The sequence below is a fragment of the Ovis canadensis genome, chromosome 1 (genome assembly GCF_042477335.2).
Source record: "Ovis canadensis isolate MfBH-ARS-UI-01 breed Bighorn chromosome 1, ARS-UI_OviCan_v2, whole genome shotgun sequence".
Taxonomy (NCBI): Eukaryota; Metazoa; Chordata; class Mammalia; order Artiodactyla; family Bovidae; genus Ovis; species Ovis canadensis.
In genome coordinates, this window is record NC_091245.1 from 66,766,475 (window position 1) to 66,791,356 (window position 24,882).

Consider the following 24,882-nt stretch of genomic DNA (forward strand, 5'->3'; position numbering starts at 1 on the left):
ACTGCCATTTCCTTCTCTAAGAGCTCCTTCCCACCCAGGGATCAAACCCACATTTCCTGCTTGGCAGGCAGATTTTGGCGAATTCTTTACCCCTGAGCCACCTGGAAAGCCCAATGTATTAAACATATGATCAGTGTTTAAACTTTTGAAATACTTATCAGAAAAAAAATCTTTATCATGTGGAGTTCAGAAAACATCAAAGAACACTAGACCTTCAACAAATGTTTGTAAAACAAATGCATTAGACTTTAGAAGACAAAAAGATGAACTTAAGCCCTAGCATCAGCCCAACAGATCTTACATGCAGCAATAAAAGTTCAGGACAGCATACTTAAAAAGTACACTAAGGAAGCCATCCTTCAAGTAGCTGTCTAACTAAATAATCCCTATCACTTTCCTTAAATAGCTTTTAACAAAGTCAAGGTGTCTCAGTCTCATATAATAAAAGTCACCCAGTTGCCTAGAATATCCATTCACTGCTCAGACAAAAGCTAAGGGTCGGAGATTTTATTGACATTCCTGAATACTATAGTGTCATTTCTTGAACCCAAACTTAAGGCTATCTAACTCTAGGTTACTAATAGACAGGTTAGCTTGGATGTTTACTACATCAGGGAAAGCTGGCTTTTTCCCATTCATGAGGGTAAAACCTTCCCACCTCCTTCACTTTAGATTCAGTTAAACAATTCAAGAAACTACCTAATTAAACTGTAAGCTCAGCGGAATGCTACAGCCCAAACCATACTGCTAGCGGTAATCGGTCTGCCAATGCAAGAGACTCAAGAGAGGCGGGTTCGATCCCTGGATTGGGAAGATCCCTTGGAGGAGGAAAAGGCAACACCCTCCAGTATTCTTGCCTGGAAAATTCCACGGACACAGGAGCCTGGCGGGCAACGGGTCCATGGGATTGCAGAGTCCGACACGACTGAGCACACACAGACACAAATACTTATACCATAGTGCAGCGCTTGGGAAATGGTATCTTTAAAACACCGTGCATTAAAAGTTGCCAAAGATCGAGAGCCGCTAACACGTCCTGAAATGTACAGACCACACCCAAGTTTCACCAGCTGAGCACCTTACTGGTCGCGGAGCGGCGCAAAGCAGGAGAGCAAAACGCAAGATTAATCGTTTGGGCTGCGGAATAATCTGTAAGGTTTGAGTCTCGAAACTTTTGGGGTTGTGGAGATTAGAGAGGGGTCCCTTTGCGTTAGGCCTAAACGGGCTAGAAAAGAGAAAGGGGCCTGGCGAAAAGAAAAGGAGTAGGCTCCCGACTTCCAGCGTTCTCGGCAGGGCCGTTAAACGCAGCAGGAAAGCGGGCGTGTGTTTTCTTCTTCCATTTCCCGCCTCCCAGGAGACGCGAGCCCAAGTCCGTTCCCCTCCTTTTCACCCCGACGGGGTCCAATGGCAGTCCCCGCCGCGGAGTCGCGTCGGAAGCCATCCCGCCCTTGGGGTCCCTACGCCCCACCTACCCAGCCCGGCGGGAGGCGGTGGCCGTGGCCGTCACGTGACCTGGCTGCCGCCAAGTGAGGCCGCTTTTGCGACGAGGTGACAGCCAAATGGTGCGACAGGAGGAGCTGCCGCCGCGGCCGCACCGCCCTGCACCGAGAGGCTCAAGGCGGCTCCTGGAGTCGCCCAGAGGCAGCGACTGAGCAAAGGAGTCCGGCGCAGACGAGCGGGCGAGCGAGCGGCGGCGGCGGGCGGCGAGGGGGAGCCCGGTACGAGTACCCTCGCTCCCCGCCGCTCCCCATGAACCTAAGCCGCGCCTCCAGCAGGGGCTGCGCCTCCATGAATCCCTAGGTTTTTTCTTTCTCTCCCCGCTCCTAACCCCCCACCCCGGATCCCGTCCCGCCTTCTCCTTTCGCCGGCTGCGGCTGCGTCCAGGTGCGGAGTTCAGAGCGGATCGCAATGGCGTCCAACCCCGAACAGGGGGAAATTGTGCTCACCGAGCTGCAGGTAAGGGCCGCGGCCCGGGCGCGAGGCGGTGGCGGAGGAGAGAGGGAGGGAGGAGGGTCTGGCTCCGGGTAGGGGGCCGTGGGGAGCCGTGTGGCCGCCGCGCCCCTAGCCCGCTAAGTGCGGAAACTCGGGGATGTCACTCCGGAGCCGCTTCCTTCTGAAGCCAGAACCTCTGGCCCCGCCGGAGTCCTGGCCTGCTACCGCTTTAATTTGACTCTACCCACCAGAGGGACCCCATCTTGCGGCGGAATTCCGCTCTCACCCGTTGCGGGGGCGGCCAGCCCGCTGCCCCCTTGTTAGTGTCAGAGCCGCCGGCGGACACCCCTGGCGCCCCCTCCCTCTTCTTGGCCCGGCCCCGCCCCGCCTTTCCCTCGAACACCGCTCCTTAAACTCCTTTGAATGACTCCCAAGCTGTTTTCTCGTCCCTCCCCTTCCCCTCCGACTCCGCACAAAGAGCGCCCCCATAACTTCCAGCCCCCAGACAAGTTTTTTTTTTCTTTTTTTAAGAAAAAACAAAAAAAAAGAAAGGGGGGGGGGAAGTATCTCACCAAATGCTTGCTTCACTTCACCAACCCTTTTCAGGTGACTAGATTTTTTTTCTTTTATCTTGCGGGCTACTCTTTTTTTTTTTTTTTTAAACTAATAGATACTGGTCCCCTTCTCAACTACTCCCCTGCTCAGATCCGGAAGCCCTGATGCTGATGCTTTTCAGGCTTTCATTTTCCCTCCTGTTTGAATACCAGAAAAAGAGCTACAGAAGTTGTTTACAAAGGGCAAAGCAGTCGACTCAGGGAAAATGTTGGGCACCACATGCTTGCAGAAGATGAGAACAAAATAGATCTCTTAATTAGTTAAGTCCACTTGAGTAGCTATATTATTCTTTCCATTTTCCAGCTAAATATTTGATGATGTAGGCATGATTTTTGTTTTTAGATCTCTATGATGTGCGCTACCTTGTAGAGTTTATTTTTTACTTTGGAGTGTACCAGAGATGTTTACATCTGGATTAAAGTTTCATGTGCTTGTTCTCTGACTTAAACTTATTTTGGTTTGTTTAAATATAGTCGTTTTCTAGCTACTTGAAGATTGAGATGGAAATAAAGAGAAGAAAAAAATAGCCCACTTAAACATTGATTGTGTGTGAGTGTGTGTGTGTGCGTGCTGGGCAATTAATTTTTTTGAGAAGGCTTAATCTAGGCACCCTGAAGGATTGATTCTTGATTTCTAATTTCAGTTGCTTCTACATTTTCTGCTCTTCATATATATTTTTCGGTAAAATCCTGTATTAGTTGGTTTATTGTGCGTTTAGATGTAAGTTTAATGGCATTGTTGTAATACTTGATATTTCCTCCATAAAAATAGAAATTTCAATAAGGTGTATCAATGCACGTTTTTGAATTTGGCATCCTTTAGAAAAGCACAGCTGAATTTCATATTATGAAATTTCATATTATGAAACATGTTGCTGTATAGTGTTCTAATTACTCTTAGCTTTTTCTAAGGAGGTCTTAACAACATACCAGTTTGCTAAATGAATGGAATTTGTTTTATTACTTTACATGAGCTTTTGAAGTGAAGTTTGAGGCACATTGGAAATGCTTTCCATTATCTAGTCTTGAAATATGAAAGGCATACTAATGACTGAAAAAAACCTTGAAAATGACAGGAGAATTTTCTTTGAGTGGCTTCAGAATCATTAAGTATTTGGTATCCTTATTTGTATTTATAGAAAGTTGAGGTAAAAGATTCTTACTTTGGCACTGAATGTGAAAGTATATCTTCATCTATATTAAAATATAAGATGTAGGAACTTTTGATAAGACCGTTTTTTACAGTAACAAGGAAGCATGTTAAATAAATAGGAATATTTAAACATGAGTATTTTAAAAATGGGACCAAACTAGGGGAACATCCCATCTAAAGCTAAACTTTTAAATAAACTAAAATATAACTCCCTCCAGAAAAAGCATAGTTTCTATTAAGTGTTACTGATAGGTTGTCATGAATAGCCAGGGCATTTTTCTTGGTATACTTGACTCTTAGTTCTAATAAAGATTATTGCATTTGAACTTTATCATGTTTATTAAAATAATTGAGAATAGTATTTATATCAGCACTCAAGATACCATGATAAAATTTGCTTCACGAGTATTATGCATCTGTTCAGACATTCTGTCATTTCATTGGGTTATGAAACTAGAATATAGTAACCAAGTATTTATCAAACTTGTTTGGAGAACCAATTTTAAAAACCTTCTAAATTGTTTGAATTTATTTAAATTGAAAAGTTGTTTAATGTGAGGTTCTTAATGCTTTTCTGCTGTACAGATTTTAAGTATTTAAATAGTAATTTATGTAGCAAAATTTTAAATTGTTTAGGTGAAAACTGTTACTTTCCCGTATCTTATCTGACTGAAAGTTACATGTTACAGCCTGTTTTAATGAACTTGATATTTATTTAGAAATATTGTATATCCAACTTTTAAAAATTTATTTTTCAAATTATATTGCAGAATTTGAAATACTTTACTACTTGAGATGAAACCAATAACTTTTGGTTATGAAAAGACACAGAAAACCTGAAACCAGTCTTGTTAATTACTGTAATATTTATGTATAATGTAAAGTTTCTCACTTTTGTTAGTCATTTAGGAGGCTTATTCAGCAAGGAATCATTAATTAAGTATACACAAACTTTGATGGCTGGAGGGTTTAGTGTGTAAGGAAGAATATTTGCTTTGGAAAAAACAAAAATAGGCTGTAAAAAATAAACTTGGTTGGCAATTTCTAATTAATTATCTCTTATAATTATGTCCTGTTCTCTTGTTTTTTTATTTGAAGTGTATTGGGAAAATTAGTGAGATACTTTTGTGAAGCCAAAGAAATTAAAGTTTAATGCCATGAAAACTGAATTGATGAAAACTATATAAAGAATCTCAAAATGAAAATGTTGGCTACGACAGTAATTTTGTAGAGTGCAGACTCAAATATTGAGTAGCATACTAATAAAATTACCTGGTTGATTATTGGAAATTCATCTTCATCAGAATGGTTAATAAAGTGTTGGGAATCTTAAGTTCCCTTCTCAGCAGAATTTGTTTAGGTAGAGGTGACTTGCTTAAGTGGAAGGTTGAGTTAATTAGTCTTAAATTACAGGGATTCATTTCAAGAAACATTTATTGAGTAGTTACCAAAGGTATATCAGAGGGAATAAAGATGACAAGATATGGCTTTCACTTTCTACAGGAAAGTACAAAACCATTTCTTGATTATCTGCGCTATGTCAAACATTGTACTTGGTACCCTGTGTACTTTATATAATCTTGAAAACCATCCAGTAAAGTTCATGTTGTTATTTCCATTTTACAGATCAGGAAACTTAAGTTCAGAAATAGTAAGTCATTCATGTTCACACTGTAAGTCTTGAGTTAGAGTTTGGATTTATATCTTTCCCACTATACCATTTGTAATATGTGGACCCATAAATAAATGTTTTGTATTCTGATGTTGTAAATATGTGAACTTTCTAAAAATTGGCCCAGAATATAGTTAAACAAAGCTAACTTTAACATAAACTTCTCTTTATTAGGTTCCTCTATAACAAGGAAAAGTGATTTCCACATTTGGTTAGGTCATTTAACAGTACTTTATTACTGCAAATAAGGTGTACCATTCTATAAAGAATAACAGTACAAATAACCTTTTTTGCAGGTTTTCTTCTTTTAACAATTACTGTTTCTGATGAAAGTTGTCAAATGTTTGCTCAAAACTTTCCAAAAGATTTCATATTTCTCTGTAGACCATCCATAAGATAAACTTTGCTTTAAAAATTTAAGCTATGTAACCAGGCTATGCATTTGGCACTGAGTAAGTACTCAGTACATTGATACTAAGGCTCAGTTTGTCACCTAGGATGGGAAATGTCTTGACTATTAGAAGTTGCTTATGATTACTTAGTTTTCTTTAATTTACATAGCTAATCACTTGTCCCCAGAATATTCCCTTAAAAAGTTCAAAAGGATTTCTGCAGTAGTTATGTTAAATCTACATAAAGCACCCCCTTATTTTACTCATTTGATGGGAAATTAGGAGGTGACATCTATTTTGCAGTGATACTGAAAAGTAGACAGTGTCTGTGTTGTTAGAATTAAGACTTTAGTGTGAGTTGGAGGAATGTAGTATGAGAATGTAGGCACATGGGTAAGACAAGTTTCACAGCTCTTTCCAAGTTATCAGTGTAATACAGGTTTATTCTAAAAAATCAGGAAAATGCAGAAAAGCACAAAGAAAATAAAATGTGCTCATAGTCTCATAGTTCTATCAGTCAATTAACTGACCAACTTTTCCAACGTATGAGTCCCAGGGCATTTTGAGTTCCTTTCCTCTTTTTCCTCCCTTTTATTAAAAAAAGAGAGGGAGAGATATTTGACACGCAATGTGTAATTTTAAGGTATACAACATACTGATGTGTTATTTTTTCTTCCTTCTATATCCTATATTACTTACTAAGAAATTTACAGAGAAATGAAGTTCATAGAGTTTTAAGACAGAACTAACTATAAGTTAAAAATTGCCACTAGTTCTCGATAAATGGATCTAATTAGTTTTATTGACTGTTTTTGTCTCAAAATATTTTGATTTTGAGTAAGTCTTTGTGCTGAAACTAGTATTATAAAATGATAGCTCTAAAATGGTCATGTTTTCTTATTGTTTCTAATTAGTACAGTAGAGATTAGTTCTAGTCTCCTTACAGCTCCTACTATTCACAAATGATCAATATATTTTTAAATTTTTTTAAGGTTTTATGTATTTATTTTTGGCTGCGCTGGGTCTTCATTGCTCTGCGAGAGCTTTCTCTAGTTGCTGCGAGTGGAGGCGTTGTGGTGTGTAGAGCACAGACTCCAGGTGCACGGACTTCAGTAGTTGTAGCACGTGGGCTCAGTGGTTGTGGTGCATGGGCTTAGTCGCTCCATACCATGTGGGATCTTCACAGACTAGGGATCCAACCCACATCCCCTTCATTGACAGATGGATTCTTATCCACGGAGTCACCAGGGACGTCCTGTTATCAGTGTTGAAGAGGGAAAGGTATGGACAGGGAGGCCTGGCGTGCTGCAGTTCATGGGGTCGCAAAGAGTCGGACACGACTGAGCGACTGAACGGAACTGAACTGAAGGGCGCTTTCCAGGTGTTTTCTGTTGGCCCCAGGGCTTTGCATCTGATTCCTTGGGCTCTCCTCTCTGCTTTTTTAATTTGGCAACAGTAAATTTTCATGCCTTTTATCAGGTCGTTCCTCTCTGTCTACTTTTAAACAAATGGAAAGAGTGGAGTGGTAGTTTGTAGAGATGAATATCACTTAAAATAATGTTACTTCCAGATGCATATATGATATGTGAATAGAGTAGTTAATTTTGCATCATTTTCTAGTATTGTGTTCTATGTTAAACAGTTGTCAAGTGTCTACTGTTTTTCAGAAACCCATTTTGCTCTAGAGTATGACAAAATCGTGACATTTAATACAGCAGAGTTCAAACTTGGCAACAAAGAAAGTTAAAACTAGTTAAAAGCTTTAAAAAGATAGGTAAAATTTTGACTGGAAAAAAATATGGAAAAGTAAGCTTCTAATGTCTTAGAAAAGCGGAAATAGGGAACATTTATTTTGATACATGTCTAGATTCCCTTAATTTTACCTAGTGAAATCTTATTTGAAGCTATCTCTCTTGTCACATTTAGTTTTTCACAATCTCAGAAACATTAATATTTTCTAGCAGTATATACATAACTATTTTCTGTTAAAGTGAAGAACAGGAAAGCCTGAGGAGTGTATTTGGTGATGATAATAAATACCTTAGATCCGAAGGTAACATCGTTTAGACATCAATAATGTTGATGTCATGTTATAGAGATGAACTGATAAGAATTATATAATATATACCATTATTATAAGAATTTGTCTATTTTAGGAACTTGGCAATGTTTAGTTTTTATAATTGGTTGAAGCTTTACTGCTCTGGCTTACAAACATCTTAATTTATTGGAATGTTGTGATTATAGAATTGAGAATTTATTTTAGATTACAGAAAATATACTTATAACCCAATGTATGTGCTGAAATTATGTATTTTACAATTAATCATATTGTTTTCCCTTTGCTATAGTTGTTTGTGTAGTAATTCTCTAAGGAGGTGCTCCTTTTGTCTGTTTCAGAATTTTCATTGAACAAATTTCATTAAATTTTCAGATTTTATTTTTCTTTTTATTAAACCTTAGGTACACTGGTTTGGATTAATCATCCACCTATATATATTGTAATAAACACCCAGGAATCACTACACACTCCCTAACTCCCCCACAAAGCTAGGACCTTAACCTATACATAGTTTTTCTTTATTCCATTCCCCTACCTCCACTTTCTTGTCATCCAGAGTAACTGTCATGTTGAGTTCTGTGTTCATTCTCTTTGAATTCAGTTTTTTGTAATAAACACCCAGGAATCACTACACACTCCCTAACTCCCCCACAAAGCTAGGACCTTAACCTATACGTGGTTTTTCTTAATTCCATTCCCCTACCTCCACTTTCTTGTCATCCAGAGTAACTGTCATGTTGAGTTCTGTGTTCATTCTCTTTGAATTCAGTTTTCTGTGATATATAATTCTAAAAGTTGTATCTCTTATTGAGTTGTTTATAGTCTCTCCAAACTTGATTTTTCACTTATATTGCTGATTTAACCATATTGTATTTGCTGTGTAACATTTCAATAAGTAAAACATTCAGCTCTTCCCTTATGGGATATTTGGATATTTATCCACTGATTCTTCCTTATTGGGTGTTTATTTTATGGTTTTTGTAATTGTGAACAATGATGGATGTTCTGTGCATATTTTCTTCTTGCATATATATGAATTTCTATTAATTATACACCAACATGTAGAATTGTTACTTCACATGGTAATGCCCAACTTCCAGTGTGGTTGTGCCAATTTATATTCATGTCCGCATATAATAGATAAAAGATCCTTTGCTTATCCATCTTCTCTGACATTTGGTATTGTCTTAATGTTTTGCAGATGAGGAAAGTGAAAAATGCGATCTTGTCATGGTCTTGATTCAGGTCTTGATTTACATTTTCCTGAATTGGTTATTCAGTTATATTCATAGCTTGGCAATAAAGTGCTGTAGTTGATCAGATTTAATATTGAATATAAATAGAAAATAGTCTTCTCTTGCAGGATTTATTGGTATTTACAGATCTAGAATACTAAATACAGTTCTTGTCATTTCTATAGTATCTTTTGATGAAAAAATCAATTTTCATTTTAGTTAAATTTATTGATGGTCTGCCTGAAAAACTTTTTGACAAACTGAGCACTCCTTAAAATTCCACTAAGAAAAATGCATTTGTTGAATATATAAATATATTTATATCATATAATCAAGAAAACTTTATAACTTAAGGAACATTTTTGATAAATAAGTAAACTGATTAATCATGTAGCATTTTGATCCATTGGCAAATTAGCCTGCTTCCTATTTTGCAACTCTTGTAATTGAATATATTATCCAATATGGCAATTGGATGTGTATCCAATTGTTAAATTATATGTGTATCTCTCAGTTTCAGGATAAGAATTAAATCTTACTCAATTTTCTGTCCCTAGCACCTGACATATGGCTTGTAGTTAATATATGCTTGCATAAACAAATGCATGATAAATAAATGATGTCTATGACTACTTCTGTGACCAATTACTACATCTGATTTCTCTGTATCCCTAAAGGTGATCATTCTTTCCCTGGTTGACCAAACTAAAAAGTCTGCTGGTCACTTTTACTTGACTGCTGTCTCAGCCTATTCAGTTGATTCTTCTACTTACGTAAAGTGAATTCATTCATCACTTTGCCACTATCTAAGTTTGGACTCTCATTATCATTTGGATTGGATTACAATGTCTCGATATTCCACCTCTACCTCTTCAGTCTCATTCTGTTTTTGTTTAAACTATGTACAACTGCTAGATTGAGAAGTTGTCCGCAGCATTCAGGGACTCCTGACTGCTTGTGAGATGTAGTCCTAATTCCTTAGCTCAGCACTGAAAGCTGTCATTGTTGTGGCCTCAAAATACCTTTTAATTCTTAACTCTTTTCATGCAGACAACCTATTTTTTAAGCATACTGTGATTACCGATTTTTTTCTCACCTATATTCTGTCTATATTGTTATATTTTATCAACTGGAATGCTTCTTTAGGACCTGTTTTGTTTTTTTTTTTAATTTTTATTTTTACTTTATTTTACAATACTGTATTGGTTTTGCCATACATTGACATGAATCAACCACGGGTGTACATGCGATCCCAAACATGAACCCCCCTCCCACCTCCCTCCCCACAACATCCCTCTGGGTCATCCCTGTGCACCAGCCCCAAGCATGCTGTATCCTGCATCGGACATAGACTGGTGATTCGATTCTTACATGATAGTATACATGTTTCAATGCCATTCTCCCAAATCATCCCACCCTCTCCCTCTCCCTCTGAGTCCAAAAGTCCACTCTACACATCTGTGTCTTTTTTGCTGTCTTGCATACAGGGTCATCATTGCCATCTTTCTGAATTCCATATATATGTGTTAGTATACTGTATTGGTGTTTTTCTTTCTGGCTTAACTCACTCTGTATAATCGGCTCCAGTTTCATCCATCTCATCAGAACTGATTCAAATGAATTCTTTTTAACGGCTGAGTAATACTCCATTGTGTATATGTACCACAGCTTTCTTATCCATTCATCTGCTGATGGACATCTAGGTTGTTTCCATGTCCTGGCTATTATAAACAGTGCTGTGATGAACATTGGGGTACATGTGTCTCTTTCAATTCTGGTTTCCTCAGTGTGTATGCCCAGCAGTGGGATTGCTGGGTCATATGGCAGTTCTATTTGCAATTTTTTAAGGAATCTCCACACTGTTCTCCATAGTGGCTGTACTAGTTTGCATTCCCACCAACAGTGTAGGAGGGTTCCCTTTTCTCCACACCCTCTCCAGCATTTATTGCTTGCAGATTTTTGGATCGCAGCCATTCTGACTGGTGTGAAGTGGTACCTCATTGTGGTTTTGATTTGCATTTCTCTTAATAATGAGTGATGTTGAGCATCTTTTCATGTGTTTGTTAGCCGTCCGTATGTTCCTCTATGATCCACCTCCCAGAATTCTGGAAATAAAAGCAAAAATAAACAAATGGGATCTAATTAAAATTAAAATCTTCTGCACAACAAAGGAAAATATAAGCGAGGTGAAAAGACAGCCTTCTGAATGGGAGAAAATAATAGCAAATGAAACAACTGATAAACAGCTAATCTCAAAAATATACAAGCAACTTATGCAGCTCAATTCCAGAAAAATAAACGACCCAATCAAAAAATGGGCCAAAGAACTAAATAGACATTTCTCCAAAGAGGACCTGGTTTAAATCAGGTTTTTAATTTTTTCCCTTGTATTCCCCTAGTCATGTATAATGTCTCCTCAAAACTTAAGTAGGCTATTTTCTATCTCATGACTTTTACCATACATTGTATTCCACTATAGTTGTTTGTATCCTACCTCATCTTCTCTCCTGTGTTGAATGCTTAAAATCTTTGATGAAAAGAACTATATATCCTGTCTTCATATTTACCCTTTTGTCCTGAGCAGAGCAACTTGTAAATAGTAGCTATTTATTAAAGTTTGTTGAATAAATATCAGTCTTTTGCCTAAAAGTCCCCAAATTTTAAGTGTATTACTTTAAACTTTTTTTTTCTTCTATTTTTGCTGTGGTATTTATGAGGGAATAGAACTGTATTTTGTTGTTGTTGTTGTTTTTAGGTGGAGCCACTTGACCAGTATATGATTTTAAGTTCATTACCTTCAGTAGTAGTAATTTGGTCTTCCCAAGTGGCTCAGTAGTAAACAATTCACCTGCCAAAGTAGGAGTCACAGGAGCCACGGGTTCAATCCCTGGGTCGGGAACATCCTCTGGAGGAGGGAGTGGCTGGAGGGTCGGGAACATCCTCTGGAGGAGGAAGATCCTCTGGAGGAGGAATACTGGAGAAGTTCTAGTATTCTTGCCTGGGAAATCTCATTGACAGAGGAGGCTGGCAGGCTATAGTCCTTGGGGTCACAAAAGAGTTGGACACGACTGGGCCACTGAGCATGTACACAGTAATTTAGGGACCCTAAATTATTATGGGATTATGTAGTAATCCTAAATTCTTGAGGAATTCAGGATTTCCATAGGACAGAGGAAGCAGGCTCCTCTGTCCGTGGGATTTCCCAGGCAAGAATACTGGAGTGTGTTGCCATGTCCTTCTCTAGGGGATCTTCCCGACCTGGGGATGGAACCCATGTCTCCTGCTTGGCAGACGAGTTCTTTACCAGTGAGCCACCTGGGGAACCCATTATGTAAGTTACAGTGTACAGTATAGTGATTCACAATTTTTAAAGGTTATACTCCATTTATCAGTTCAGTTCAGTTGCTCAGTTGTGTCCAACTCTTTGAACCCCATGGACTGCAGCACGCCAGGATTCCCTGTCCATCACCAACTCCTGAAGCTTGTTCAAACTCATGTCAATCGAGTCTCGGTGATCTCGGTGAGTTCATCCTCTGTCATCCCCTTCTGCCTTCAGTATTTCCTAGCATCAGGATCTTTTTCCAAGGACTCAGTTCTTCAAATCAGGTGGCCAAAGTATTGGAGCTGCAGCTTCAGCATCAGTCCTTCCAATGAATATTGAGGACTGATCTTCTTTAGAATGGACTGGTTGGATCTCCTTGCAGTCCAAGGGACTCTCAAGAGTCTTCTTCAGCACTACAGTTCAAAAGCATCAATTCTTTGGCACTCAGCTTTCTTTATAGTCCAACTCTCACATCCATACATGACTACTGGAAAAACCATAGCTTTTTAATTATAAAATATTGATTGTATTCCCTGTGTTGTACACTATATCCTTTTTTGTACCTCTTAATCCCCTCCTTCTGTATTGCCCCTACCTCCACCCCTCTCCCTACTGGTAAGCACTAGTTTGTTCTGTCAGTGAGTCTGCTTCTTTTTTGTTATATTCATTAGTTTGTTATATTTTTTAGATTCTACACATAAATGACACCATACAGTGTCTGGCTTATTTCACTTAGCATAACACCCTTCAAGTCCATCCATGTTGCTGCAGATGGTAAAATTTCATTCTTTTTTATGGCTGAGTGGTATTCCTGTGTGTGTGTGTGTGTGTGTGCGCGCGTGCGTGTGCATGTGTGCGTGTGTGTGCGTGCGCGTGCACGTACCACAATTTCTTTATCCATTCATCTGTGGGTGGACACTTAGACACTTAGATACCTTCCATAAACCCCACTCCAGTACTCTTGCCTGGAAAATCCCATGGACGGAGGAGCCTGGTGGGCTGCAGTCCATGGGGTCGCCAAGAGTTGGACCCGACTGAGCGACTTCACTTTTCACTTTGATGCATTGGAGAAGGAAATGTCAACCCACTCCAGTATTCTTGCTTGGAGAATCCCAGGGATGGCGGAGCCTGGTGGGCTGCCGTCTATGGGGTCGCACAGAGTCGGACACGACTAAAGCGACATAGTAGCAGCAGCAGCAGCAGCAGCTTCCATAACCTGGCAACTATAAATAATGCTGCTATGAACATTGGGATTCATATATCTTTTTGAATCTTTTGCGGTTTTTTTGGATATATACCCAGGAGTAGAATTACTGGGTCCTGTGAAGTTCTAGTTTTAGTTTTTTTGAGAAAACTGTTTTCTGCAGTGGCTGCGCCAATTTACACTCTTACCAACAGGTTAAGAGCGTCCTCTTTTCTCCGTATCCTCACCAACGTTTGTTTATTTTAACTTTTTATTGCATGTGGAAGCATAGTCGATTAACAGTGTTGTGTTAGTTTCAGGTGTACAGCAAAGTGATTCAGTTATATAATACATGTATTTATTCTTTTCACATTGTTTGCCCAGTTAGGTTGTTACATAATACTGAGGGGAGTTCCTGTACTATACAGCAGGTCCTTGCTGGTTACCCATTTTAAATACAGCAGTGTATATACATGTCAATCTGAAACTCCCAAACTATGCTTCCCCTAACCCCACCCTTCACCTCTGGTAACTATAATTTCCTTCTCTGTGAGTCTGCTTCTGTTTTGTAAATAAGTTCATTTGTATCTTTTTTCTTTTTTTTTTAGATTCTGCAATAGGGGATATTAAATAGTATTTTTCTTTTTGTTATTTGTGTTGTTTTTGTTGCTAGCCATTCTGACAGATGTTAATTAATATCTCATTGTGGTTTTGATGTGCATTTCCCTGATGTGTTTTTTTGAATGATTTACATAAAGTTCCTGGTATATAGTAAACAGTAATCTTTCCCTTGGAAGTTTATATTTTAGGATTACTTCATTTTTCTTTAAATATTTAAGTTTTGTGGTTGACAGGCTGACTGAAGTTGGGCATAAGAGCTCTAGAGAACTGATCATACTTCATAGGTTGTTTTCCCTTTTCTTCCCTCTTTTGCTTCATGTAGAATATAATGTGGATAGCTGTCTAAAAGGTGTATGTGTTTCCATGATTGTCTTAATTTAGAGTATCAGTATGCTGAAGTATGGTGTGTAAGGATAATAAAAGAAATCATAGATAAATGATGAACTTCCAGGATTAAGCTTTCATTTGAGAATCTATTTCCTTGTCATGCAAAAAATATGCATTGTAAATATTGAGCAGTAAAACAGTTCAGAGATTTCAGATTCTTATCTTCAGAGAGTTCAGATTCTTATCTTGTCCTTTCCCAGAGGACTTTTTATAAATTTGAACTAAGATTATATAGTTCAAATTCCAAAATGGTCTTGTACATTTCAGCATCGAAAAACCAGACTGGTGGTAATAGACTTCTGAATTTTAATAAGTAATGCCAACTCTAATTGAATATACTTGAGCTTTGATGTGTAAGTTATAGTAAAAGTCCAGTTGTCTGTTGCTTATTTGTTAGCATACTTGACTTTTCATTTTTATTGTTTTGGAGACCTTGTCTTTGCACTCCAGCATCAAGAAAGTTCTTTTTACTATAATTTTTTTTCTGGTGTGTTTTCATTGTGTTAAAACCTCATAAAACTCTGTACAAAATTCTACAGTTAGTTTTGGCTTGTCCTTTTAAGGACTAGAAATCTTATGTATCAGATCTAAGGTAAAATTATTACTTACCAAATCCCTAAAATAAAAGCCGGGAGAGATATCAATAACCTCAGATATGCAGATGACACCACCCTTATGGCAGAAAGTGAAGAGGAGCTAAAAAGCCTCCTGATGAAAGTGAAAGAGGAGAGGGAAAAAGTTGGCTTAAAGCTCAACATTCAGAAAACGAAGATCATGGCATCCGGCCCCATCACTTCATGGCAAATAGATGGGGAAACAGTGGAGACAGCGTCAGACTTTATTTTTTTGGGCTCCAAAATCACTGCAGATGGTGACTGCAGCCATGAAATTAAAAGACGCTTACTCCTTGGAAGAAAAGTTATGAGCAACCTAGATAGTATATTCAAAAGCAGAGACATTACTTTGCCCACTAAGGTCTGTCTAGTCAGGGCTATGGTTTTTCCAGTGGTCATGTATGGATGTGAGAGTGGGACTGTGAAGAAAGCTGAGCGCCAAAGAATTGATGCTATTGAACTGTGGTGTTGGAGAAGACTCTTGAGAGTCCCTTGGACTGCAAGGAGATCCAACCAGTCCATTCTGAAGGAGATCAGCCCTAGGATTTCTTTGGAAGGAATGATGCTAAAGCTGAAACTCGAGTACTTTGGCCACCTCATGAGAAGAGTTGACTCATTGTAAAAGACTCTGATGCTGGGAGGGATTGGGGGCAGGAGGAGAAGGGGACGACAGAGGATAAGATGGCTGGATGGCATCACTGACTCGATGGACGTGAGTCTGAGTGAACTCCAGGAGTTGGTGATGGACAGGGAGGCCTGGCTTGCTGCAGTTCATGGGATCGCAAAGAGTCGGACACGACTGAGCGACTGAACTGAACTGAACTGAACTGAAAAGAAAAGCACTTAACTAAATTTTAAAAAAATGGACCTTTCCTTTCCTTTTCTTTGAAGTTGGCCAGATGGTGAATAGCCTATATTTGACTATACTGTAATGGTAATTATAGAAATGGCACTAGTATTAGTTATAACATTATCTCATATAAAATAAAGAGGAAAACAGTGAAAAAATATGAGTAATATTACTAATAGCAATACCACTCTATGTTTGTAAAGCATTTTTGAGTTATAAAGCACTTTTATATGTATTATTTCAGTTGATTCTTAAAATAATCCTTTTAGTTAGGCATGGGAAGGGATTATTATACCCAGTTACAGGTGTTCACATTTACTCAGCCAGTGCTTGCTTTAATATGAACTGTTGTCTTCTGATTCCTACCCTTCATTTTAGTCCTGTATACAATTCTAGTTTATTAACTTTTAAAGTTGTAATTTTTTTCTTTAGTATACCTTAAAGTGGTTAACATTATTAGAGCTATTTTAAAAACGCTTGTCATTTTTTTTTCAAGAGAACAGAACTGAAAAGGTAATATTTAGTTTCCAACTAGCTATCAGTATTCATGGTAGTATCAAAGTCCTCTGTAGAATTTTTGTAACATAAAAATACTGTAGAGGTTTAGTGATGCCGGCAGCAGTAGTATGTAACTTCTGAAGAGTTTATCATGATTTAAAATTTATACAAAATTTAAAAATAATTTAAAGAAGCTATTACTAATGAAGTTGAATCATATTTTCTGTATTTATGTAAATTATGTTAAAATGGGCCAGTGATGTTACCCACAGTATCAGCCTGCAAAGTGTTTCATTGTGCGTGAAATGCATTAGTGCACTGAAAAAATACTTGTTTGTTTTACATCATTTAAAGGAATAATATATTTATTCCTATAAATGATGTTAAAGTTTAGTCTGCACTTATTTCTAGTTTATGACTGTGGGGTCAAATATAGTAACAAACTATTTTAAATATATAAGTTTTAAAAATTTTTATACACCCTTCATTTTATACACCCTTTTCCACTTGAGCATCTAATAACTTTCCTAAAATATTTTGTTGTGATGTGTTAATATTTTTAGTGATTGGAGCATTTGGGCCTAAATACATTCAGATAGGTGTTTGAGAAAAAGGATGATCTGTTTGTTTTTGTTATCTACATTAATTTTATCCTCCTATCTTGCACCTAAGTAATTTCTCATTAGTGGTAGTATTGTCATCCCTACCCTAGTTTTTCCCTGCTAGGCTCTTTACAACCTGAGAGCTGTACTTTTATTATGCCCTTTTACTAAAATAGAATTCATGTTATCTTCTAAGAAAGTTAAAAATAACTGTACAGTTAACTGAATGTTTTTTTGTTTTTCTTGTTGCTCATTATGAGCCTCGCCCAAGGCCAGCTCTTTTGCCAGTGCCTAAAACCAAATTAAACCAAACAGCAAAACAGACAGTACTTTACCACTCAGCTTTGACTTTACTTTGTCTAGCCTTGTGCCTTCTTAAAAGAGACAATATTCTCCGTCCAGCTAGATCCTGAAGAAGCAGAATGCTCAGTTCTTGGCTCTAGTGGGTTAATGTAATACACCTTTATTCCTTATGGGCTTACTATAGCTTTTTCTCAGCAGATCTGATGTTTTCATGTGTAGGAAGCGCGGTATCCCCTATAGATTTCCAGTTAGCTATTTTATCAGAAGTACTTACTTGGTCAGATTATGATGCTTTTAAAAAGTTTTTTGATTGTGGTAAAATGTACGTGACATTTGCCATCTTAATAATTCTTAAGTGTGCCTTAAGTTCAGTGGCATTAAGTATACCCACTGTGTTGGGCAGCTGTCACCACCATCCATCTGTGGAGCTCTTCTCACCTTAGAAAGCGGACATTGTGCATCCATTCAGCACTGACTTCTCATTACCACCTTTCTTCAAGTTCTGGCAAAAACAATTCTACTTTCTGTCTTTCTGAATTTGACGTATCAGTGGAAGTATGCAGTGTATATCTTTCTGTGCTTGGCTTATTTCACTTCACACAGTGTCCGCAAGGTTCATCTTTGTTGTAGCGTGAATTTCCTTCCTTTTTAAGCGTGAATAGTATTCTGTTGTATGTATATACCATATTTTGTTTATTCATCCATTGATGGACACTTGGGTTGCTTACTGTAATGCTTTTTTTTTAATATGTATTACACTGAGGTATTATACCTAGTTGTGATCATTTGATAGGCTGTAACTGTTGTTCAGTACAGTAGCCACTAGTCATATATATGTAGCTATTAAAACTTAGATTAATTAAAATTAAAATTTAATTCTTCAATTGCATTAGCTACATTTTAAGTACTCAGTAGCCATATGTGGCTAGTGACTGCCATAGGGGCAGCATTGGTATAAAGAACATTTTGATCATCACAGAAAATTCTGTGGAATAGTACTATATAATGAATGCACAGGCCTATTTTAATGTTTTTAATTTAAGGAAAACAGAAAAGTCTCTTGTGGATTATGGAAATATTTTTATTTGTATTTAAATAAAGAAATGTTTTAGTTTTGCTTAGAAAATAATTACGTCTGTTTAAAGATAGTATTCTTTTGTTTTTTGTTTTTTTTTTACAGTGAGTTGAGGTTTTGATTCACACTGATGGGACAGTGTTTTAAAGTACTTTGTACTGAATGAATGTTAAGTAAATTGGTTTTCAAGGGAAGTAAATAATTAATGTCTTAGAAGTTTAATACATTAAAAATGTATAAAGTGTCATATATATTTATATATATCAGAGATTTTCAGAAAAATAGATTGCATTTGAAATGCTGTTTTGTGTCCATCATTCTCTTAGGACAGTATGTGGTGTGTTCTCTTTTAAGAGTTGGAGTTTAGTTGATCTCAGGTGTAGAAGACAGCATATGATGATTAGTAGTAATTTTTCCAGTTTTTCTTCATGTTGAAATCTTAAAACAGCTTTATCCTAGAAATTTTATGTTTAAACATTTTAATTGTGTTTTTTATCAAGATATAATCGCTATATAATGGTGTAACAGTTTTAGGTATACAGCGTTGATGATTTGATACAGTGTATGTTGCTAAATGATTATCATAATAAATTAACATCACTATCACACATAGTTACACGTTTTTCTAATAAGAACTTTCATAAGATCTGCTCTTAACTACTTTCTAATATGCTGTACAATATTGTTAACTAGAAATTCTGTACTGTATTCTAAGCATTTTTACTGTCATTGAAATTAGTTGAAGCTGTTCTCTTTTTTCGCTGACGATCTCAAATGCCATCTTTAGAAAACTAGAGGGGCAAGTGGGATGTGTGTGTGTGTTTAGCATTCCTTCTATTATTCTGTGTTGTGTGTGTTTGTTAATACCAGTTTGTTGACCTGTCTTTTTAGATTACTTTTTAAAAATATATCAGAGGATATTTTAAAATGCATGAAACAGTTTTTTAACCTACTGGTTATGTTTAGAAATTATTTTGATTGCTGAATAATTACTTGAACTTGAGAACTTATTTAAATCTAGCATTTTTATAGTAATTTAAAAAATTTTATTAATTCTGAGTATATTATTTGAAAGACTGTAAGTCAAAAATAAAATTCCTCATTTCGTACGAATAATGGTTCATATATTTCTTTTCAGAAGTAAATGGGAAATTGATCTAATTTCATTTTTAAAAGTCTATCAAATGACTTTTTTGTGTCAAAACTTTTAACTGTTATTGCACTAATTTGGAAACAGTTTTTAGTTTGAACTAATATTAAGGAGCAAAAATTAGGCAGTTGTTTGTTCTATCTTGTGGAAAGAGAATGGAGTGATATTGACAATAAGCAACTTTGGAATAGGTATCTTTTTAGGCTTAATTATTGAAGTTAGACTAAGAAAGGATACCATTTCACATTCCAGCTCTTTGTAAAACAGAAACTTTTTGTTTTTCTGTTAATAACTTGGCTTCCTATAGTTACAGTTAATGAGCTGGTACGATAATGAGAAGTGGCTGAAGCTGAGGAAAGTAGGTAATTTTTTAAATCTTGTGTATGTAGATACTATAAAACACCTACAAATAATATACATTGAGTTCAGGAGTTACAAAACCAGAATTGCACAATTCACTATTTGAACATTAACATTTTATTTTTATCTGATGATGCTTAAAGCATTTTTTTTTCATATCTAGACAACGATAGAATTCATTAATTCAGTCATTGCTGCTGCTGCTGCTGCCGCTGCTAAGTCGCTTCAGTCGTGTCGACTCTGCGACCCCATAGATGGCAGCCCACCAGGCTCCCCCGTCCCTGGGATTCTCCAGGCAATAGGAACGCCTATTGTGTGTCTGCTATTGTTATCAGTATAAGCAAATGAATTTTGGTATTATTGTGAAGTTAAAATAAGCACCTCTTAGTTTCAGTAGTCCTCAAAGGAAACTTTTAAAAAAATTAGTTTTAAAAGTTGCATTATTAAGATGTGTATTTGAGAGACTCTCCCTGAAAGGCAGTCATTAGGCACTGCCAACTAGACAGCATACGAAAATTTTTTATTCAGAACTTTTCATTTGTATAAAAAGGAACAGTTTATTTTAAGGACTTGTAATGTTGAAAGGATTATGTGTCAAACTGGCCGTGCAATTTTAAGTACGCTATAACTTTAGAAAACTGATCAAAATTATTTCTTATATTACTCAATAAAAAATAATTTTTAAATGTCCGTAGAGTTTAGAGCAGAGGTCGCAAGTAATATGCCTTCACTGTCTAGGCAAGTAACAAGATGGTGAAACAGGTGAGTGTAAGAAACATACACACAGCGTGGAATTGACAAGTATAAAAGCAACTGGCAGCAGTCATTTCTTGACTGTGGTTGTTCATTTCTATGCTTTTTTTTTTTCCATTCTCTCATTGCTTTTTTGGGAGGAGAGATGCTCTAAATTTTAAAATATTTGTTTAAATTTTTAAAAGACTTCAACAAGACATTTGTAGGACCCTCTCTTCCAGTACAGTAATTTGTCTTTATTAAATTAAATATTGAAGTGCCCACTATATTCAGGTACTGTGTTAAGAACTATAGGGTATACAAGTAAACATTGGACCTGGCTACTACCCTTTAGAACAGCATTATTCAGTAGTACTTCTTGGGATGGTAGAAATGTCATATATCCTTATGGTAATTGTTCCATATGGTAGCCGCTAGCCACATGTAAATGATGACTAGTACAACTGAGAAACTTGCTTTTCGGTTTAATTTAAATTTAAATATACACATCTGCATGTGGTTAGGGTCTTCTCACTGACAGTGGTCTCTCAAAACTAAATTCAGTTGCTAAGAGCATCAGGAATAGTTACCAGTCCAAGATTTAAATTCTATTTCAGAACAGCAGTGGAAGAGATGGCTGGAGGTCACACAATTTCTAAGGGTGTTGTCTGGGCAGTTGCTATAGGACTTCAGAGAGGGGAGTGGTCACTTAAAGATAAACTTTAGAGAGGAGGTGAAATCTAAACTGGCTCCAGGGATAGGTGGAATTTTATTAAGAGGAAAAGATGTTCTTGGAGAGTGGGATAATGGGAACCAAATGCATGCAGGCAGGGAAAGTTAAAGAAAACTTTTCATTCAGAAGGCTGCCTCAAATTATGTTTCTTGTTTTTTTCCTATTTTGACAGGCAGATACTTTAATAGTTGAAGTTGGCCTTAATATATTTGCTGGTTCTAAACTTTGGTCAATAGCTCAAGAAATAAGGCATTGTACTGTTTTTATTCTTTGAGGGGAACAGCCAAAAAGATGTAAAGAATGTAAACTTCTAAAAAATAGCTTTAGTAACTTTCACTCAGTTTCACTGTGAATCTAACACTACTGTAAGAAATAAAGCTTTCCACTTTATATCATATTTACTCCTTTTCCTTGAAGTATGCAGATTTCACCACTTTTAAAGTTTTTTCATCAGTTAGGTGTTTTCTTTCTCTGATGATGAAAGATTTTTTAACTCAGAGAGCTAAGGGGAAAGCAAATGAAAGCTCTCAAATGCTTAGTTTTCATGAGATATCCTAGTTTCAGTTGAAAATTTTCTCTGTTTAATAGTTGCTGAATCTTTTTTGGGGGGGAGTTTAACTTGCAGCATAGTGTTTGAGGTATTATGTGTCTGTTCATTCATATATCACTTTAAAGGGACTTCTTAAGTGGTTTAGCCAGGGAAATCTTTGGCTAATGCACTGATATTTTGTGTAGAAAAATGTTTTGTGAATTAAAATACTCTAAAACCCTCTGAAATAATACCTTATGAGAGAGCATTTCCTTGATTATCTTATGTAAAAGTAGCGGTACTTGCCACTCTACCTTCCAGCACTCCTTTCCGCCTTCTGCTTCTGTGGTTTATTTATGTAGATTACATGAAATAAGGGCATGTATTCCTCCTTTATGTGCCCCATACGTAGATGGGCACTCAGTAAGTAGTCTTTTCTAACCTTCCTCATTCATGATGAGTAAGCAAACTCTTGCCTTTTAAAATTTATAGTGAGCGATACTTTTTAAAGTGGTAGTAGTTATTTTAATTTATGCTAATAAATGGTAATTGTTTTCATGTAATACAATAAAACCTGAAGCATGCAAATAGTTCTATAACTTAAACCACTGTTTTATCATTGTTATTACCATTTATTAAATACTTGTTATATGACAGTCATCTGCTGGACATCTTACCCTTTTTATTTCACTGATCCTCACAATAACTATGAAGTATTAATTTATTTTCTTTATTTACATATGACAAACTGAGGCATAGGGAAATAAAATTACTTGCTGATATTACACAGCAAGTTAGCTCAACAGGCATATGAAACTAGGTCTGTCTAAGCCAGTGCTTTTTTCTGTATATTTTATATTTTAGTTTTTTCTTCCAGTTTTATTGAGCTATAGTTGGTATATCATACTGTATAACTTAAAAGATGTATAGCATAATTATTTGACTTAACATGTACCATGAAATGATTATCACAGTAAATTTGGTGAATATATCTCATCTCATGTAAAGAAACAGGAAAAATATATTGTTTTTCTTTTTGGTGAGAACACTTAGGAATTTACTATAATACCAGTATATGTATATATAACACAGAGCAGTGTTAATCATATTTATCATGTTGTTTATTATATCCTTGTCCTCATTTATGTTATAATCCATTTCCTTCTCCCTCCATCCCTTACCTGTGGTAACCACAAATCTGATCTCTTTTTCTATTAGTTTGTTTGTTTGCTTGTTTTTGAAGTATAATTGACCTACAGCAATATGGTAGTTCTTGTTACACAACATAGTGATTTGGTATTTCTGTACATTTCAAATAATCACCACAATAAGTCTAGTTAGAATATGTTACCATACAAAGATATTGCATAGTTATTGACTTTATTCCCCAAATTGTACATTTTATACCAATTACTCATTTATTTTGCAATTGAAGTTTATATTTCTTAATTTTGCTCACCTATTTTTTTCCTCCTCCACTTCACCCAGGGATCAAACCTCAGTCTATATTCCATGATATATTTATATATACATCATACCTTCTTTATGCAGTCATCTATTGATGGATGCTTGAGTTGCTTCCATATGTTGGCTGTTGTATATTGTACAGGCACAGAGAAATAAAATTACTTGTTCATGTTACATAGCAAGTTAGCCCAACTGGAATTTGACAGTAGGTCTATCTAAATCTAAATTTATGCTCTTTTCAGTGTATAGTTCATATTTTAACATTTTAAACAATTAAAGAGGTGTACTGTTGAATTTTGTAATATTTTCCCTGTCACAGATGTGATTTGATTTACTATAGAATTTTTGGAACAACATAGTGTGATAAAAAGCTGAGGCATCTTGTCTAGTCTATAGATCTATAAAGTATTAAGTGAGATGGCAGTATATCAATTTAGCCTGCAGTATATCAACTTCAGTTCAGTTCAGTCGCTCAGTCATGTCCGACTCTTTGCGACCCCATGAATTGCAGCACCCAGGCCTCCCTGTCCATCACCAACTCCCAGAGTTCACTCAGACTCAAGTGCATCGAGTCAGTGATGCCATCCAGCCATCTCATCCTCTGTCGTCCCCTTCTCCTCCTGCCCCCAATCCCTCCCAGCATCAGAGTCTTTTCCAATGAGTCAACTCTTTGCATGAGGTGGCCATAGTACTGGAGTTTCAGCTTTAGCATCATTCCTTCCAAAGAAATCCTAGGGCTGATCTCCTTCAGAATGGACTGGTTGGATCTCCTTGCAGTCCAAGGGACTCTCAAGAGTCTTCTCCAACACCACAGTTCAAAAGCATCAATTCTTCAGTGCTCAGCCTTCTTCACAGTCCAACTCTCACATCCATACATGACCACTGGAAAAACCATAGCCTTGACTAGACGGACCCTATTCGGCAAAGTAATGTCTCTGCTTTTCAATATGCTATCTAGGTTGGTCATAACTTTTCTTCCAAGGAGCAAGCGTCTTTTAATTTCATGGCTGCAGTCACCATCTGCAGTGATTTTGGAGCCCCCCAAAATAAAATCTGACACTGTTTCCACTGTTTCCCCATCTATTTCCCATGAATTGATGGGGCCGGATGCCATAATCTTCATTTTCTGAATATTGAGCTTTAAGCCAACTTTTTCCCTCTCCTCTTTCACTTTCATCAGGAGGCTTTTTAGCTCTCTACACTTTCTGCCATAAGAGTGGTGTCATCTGCATATCTGAGGTTATTGATATTTCTCCCGGCAATCTTGATTCCAGCTTGTGTTTCTTCCAGTCCAGTGTTTCTCATGATGTACTCTGAATAGAAGTTAAATAAGCAGGGTGACAATATACAGCCTTGACGTACTCCTTTTCCTATTTGGAACCAGTCTGTTGTTCCA

At 36.8% G+C, this 24,882-nt stretch overlaps 1 protein-coding gene across 3 annotated transcripts in view; it reads left to right on the forward strand.

Annotated features, from left to right (window-relative positions):
* The first annotated feature begins 869 nt into the window (after positions 1–869).
* PKN2 (protein kinase N2) overlaps positions 870–24,882 on the forward strand; it is a 142,918-nt gene continuing 118,905 nt past the window's right edge. For 2 of the 3 annotated variants that reach the window (XM_069596799.1, XM_069596809.1), the window contains exon 1: positions 870–1,956. In XM_069596799.1, coding sequence (XP_069452900.1) covers positions 1,909–1,956 — 48 coding nt within the window. In that variant the 5' untranslated portion in view covers positions 870–1,908. The remainder of the gene's footprint in view (positions 1,957–24,882) is intronic. The other variant, XM_069596813.1, reaches the window with a different exon arrangement.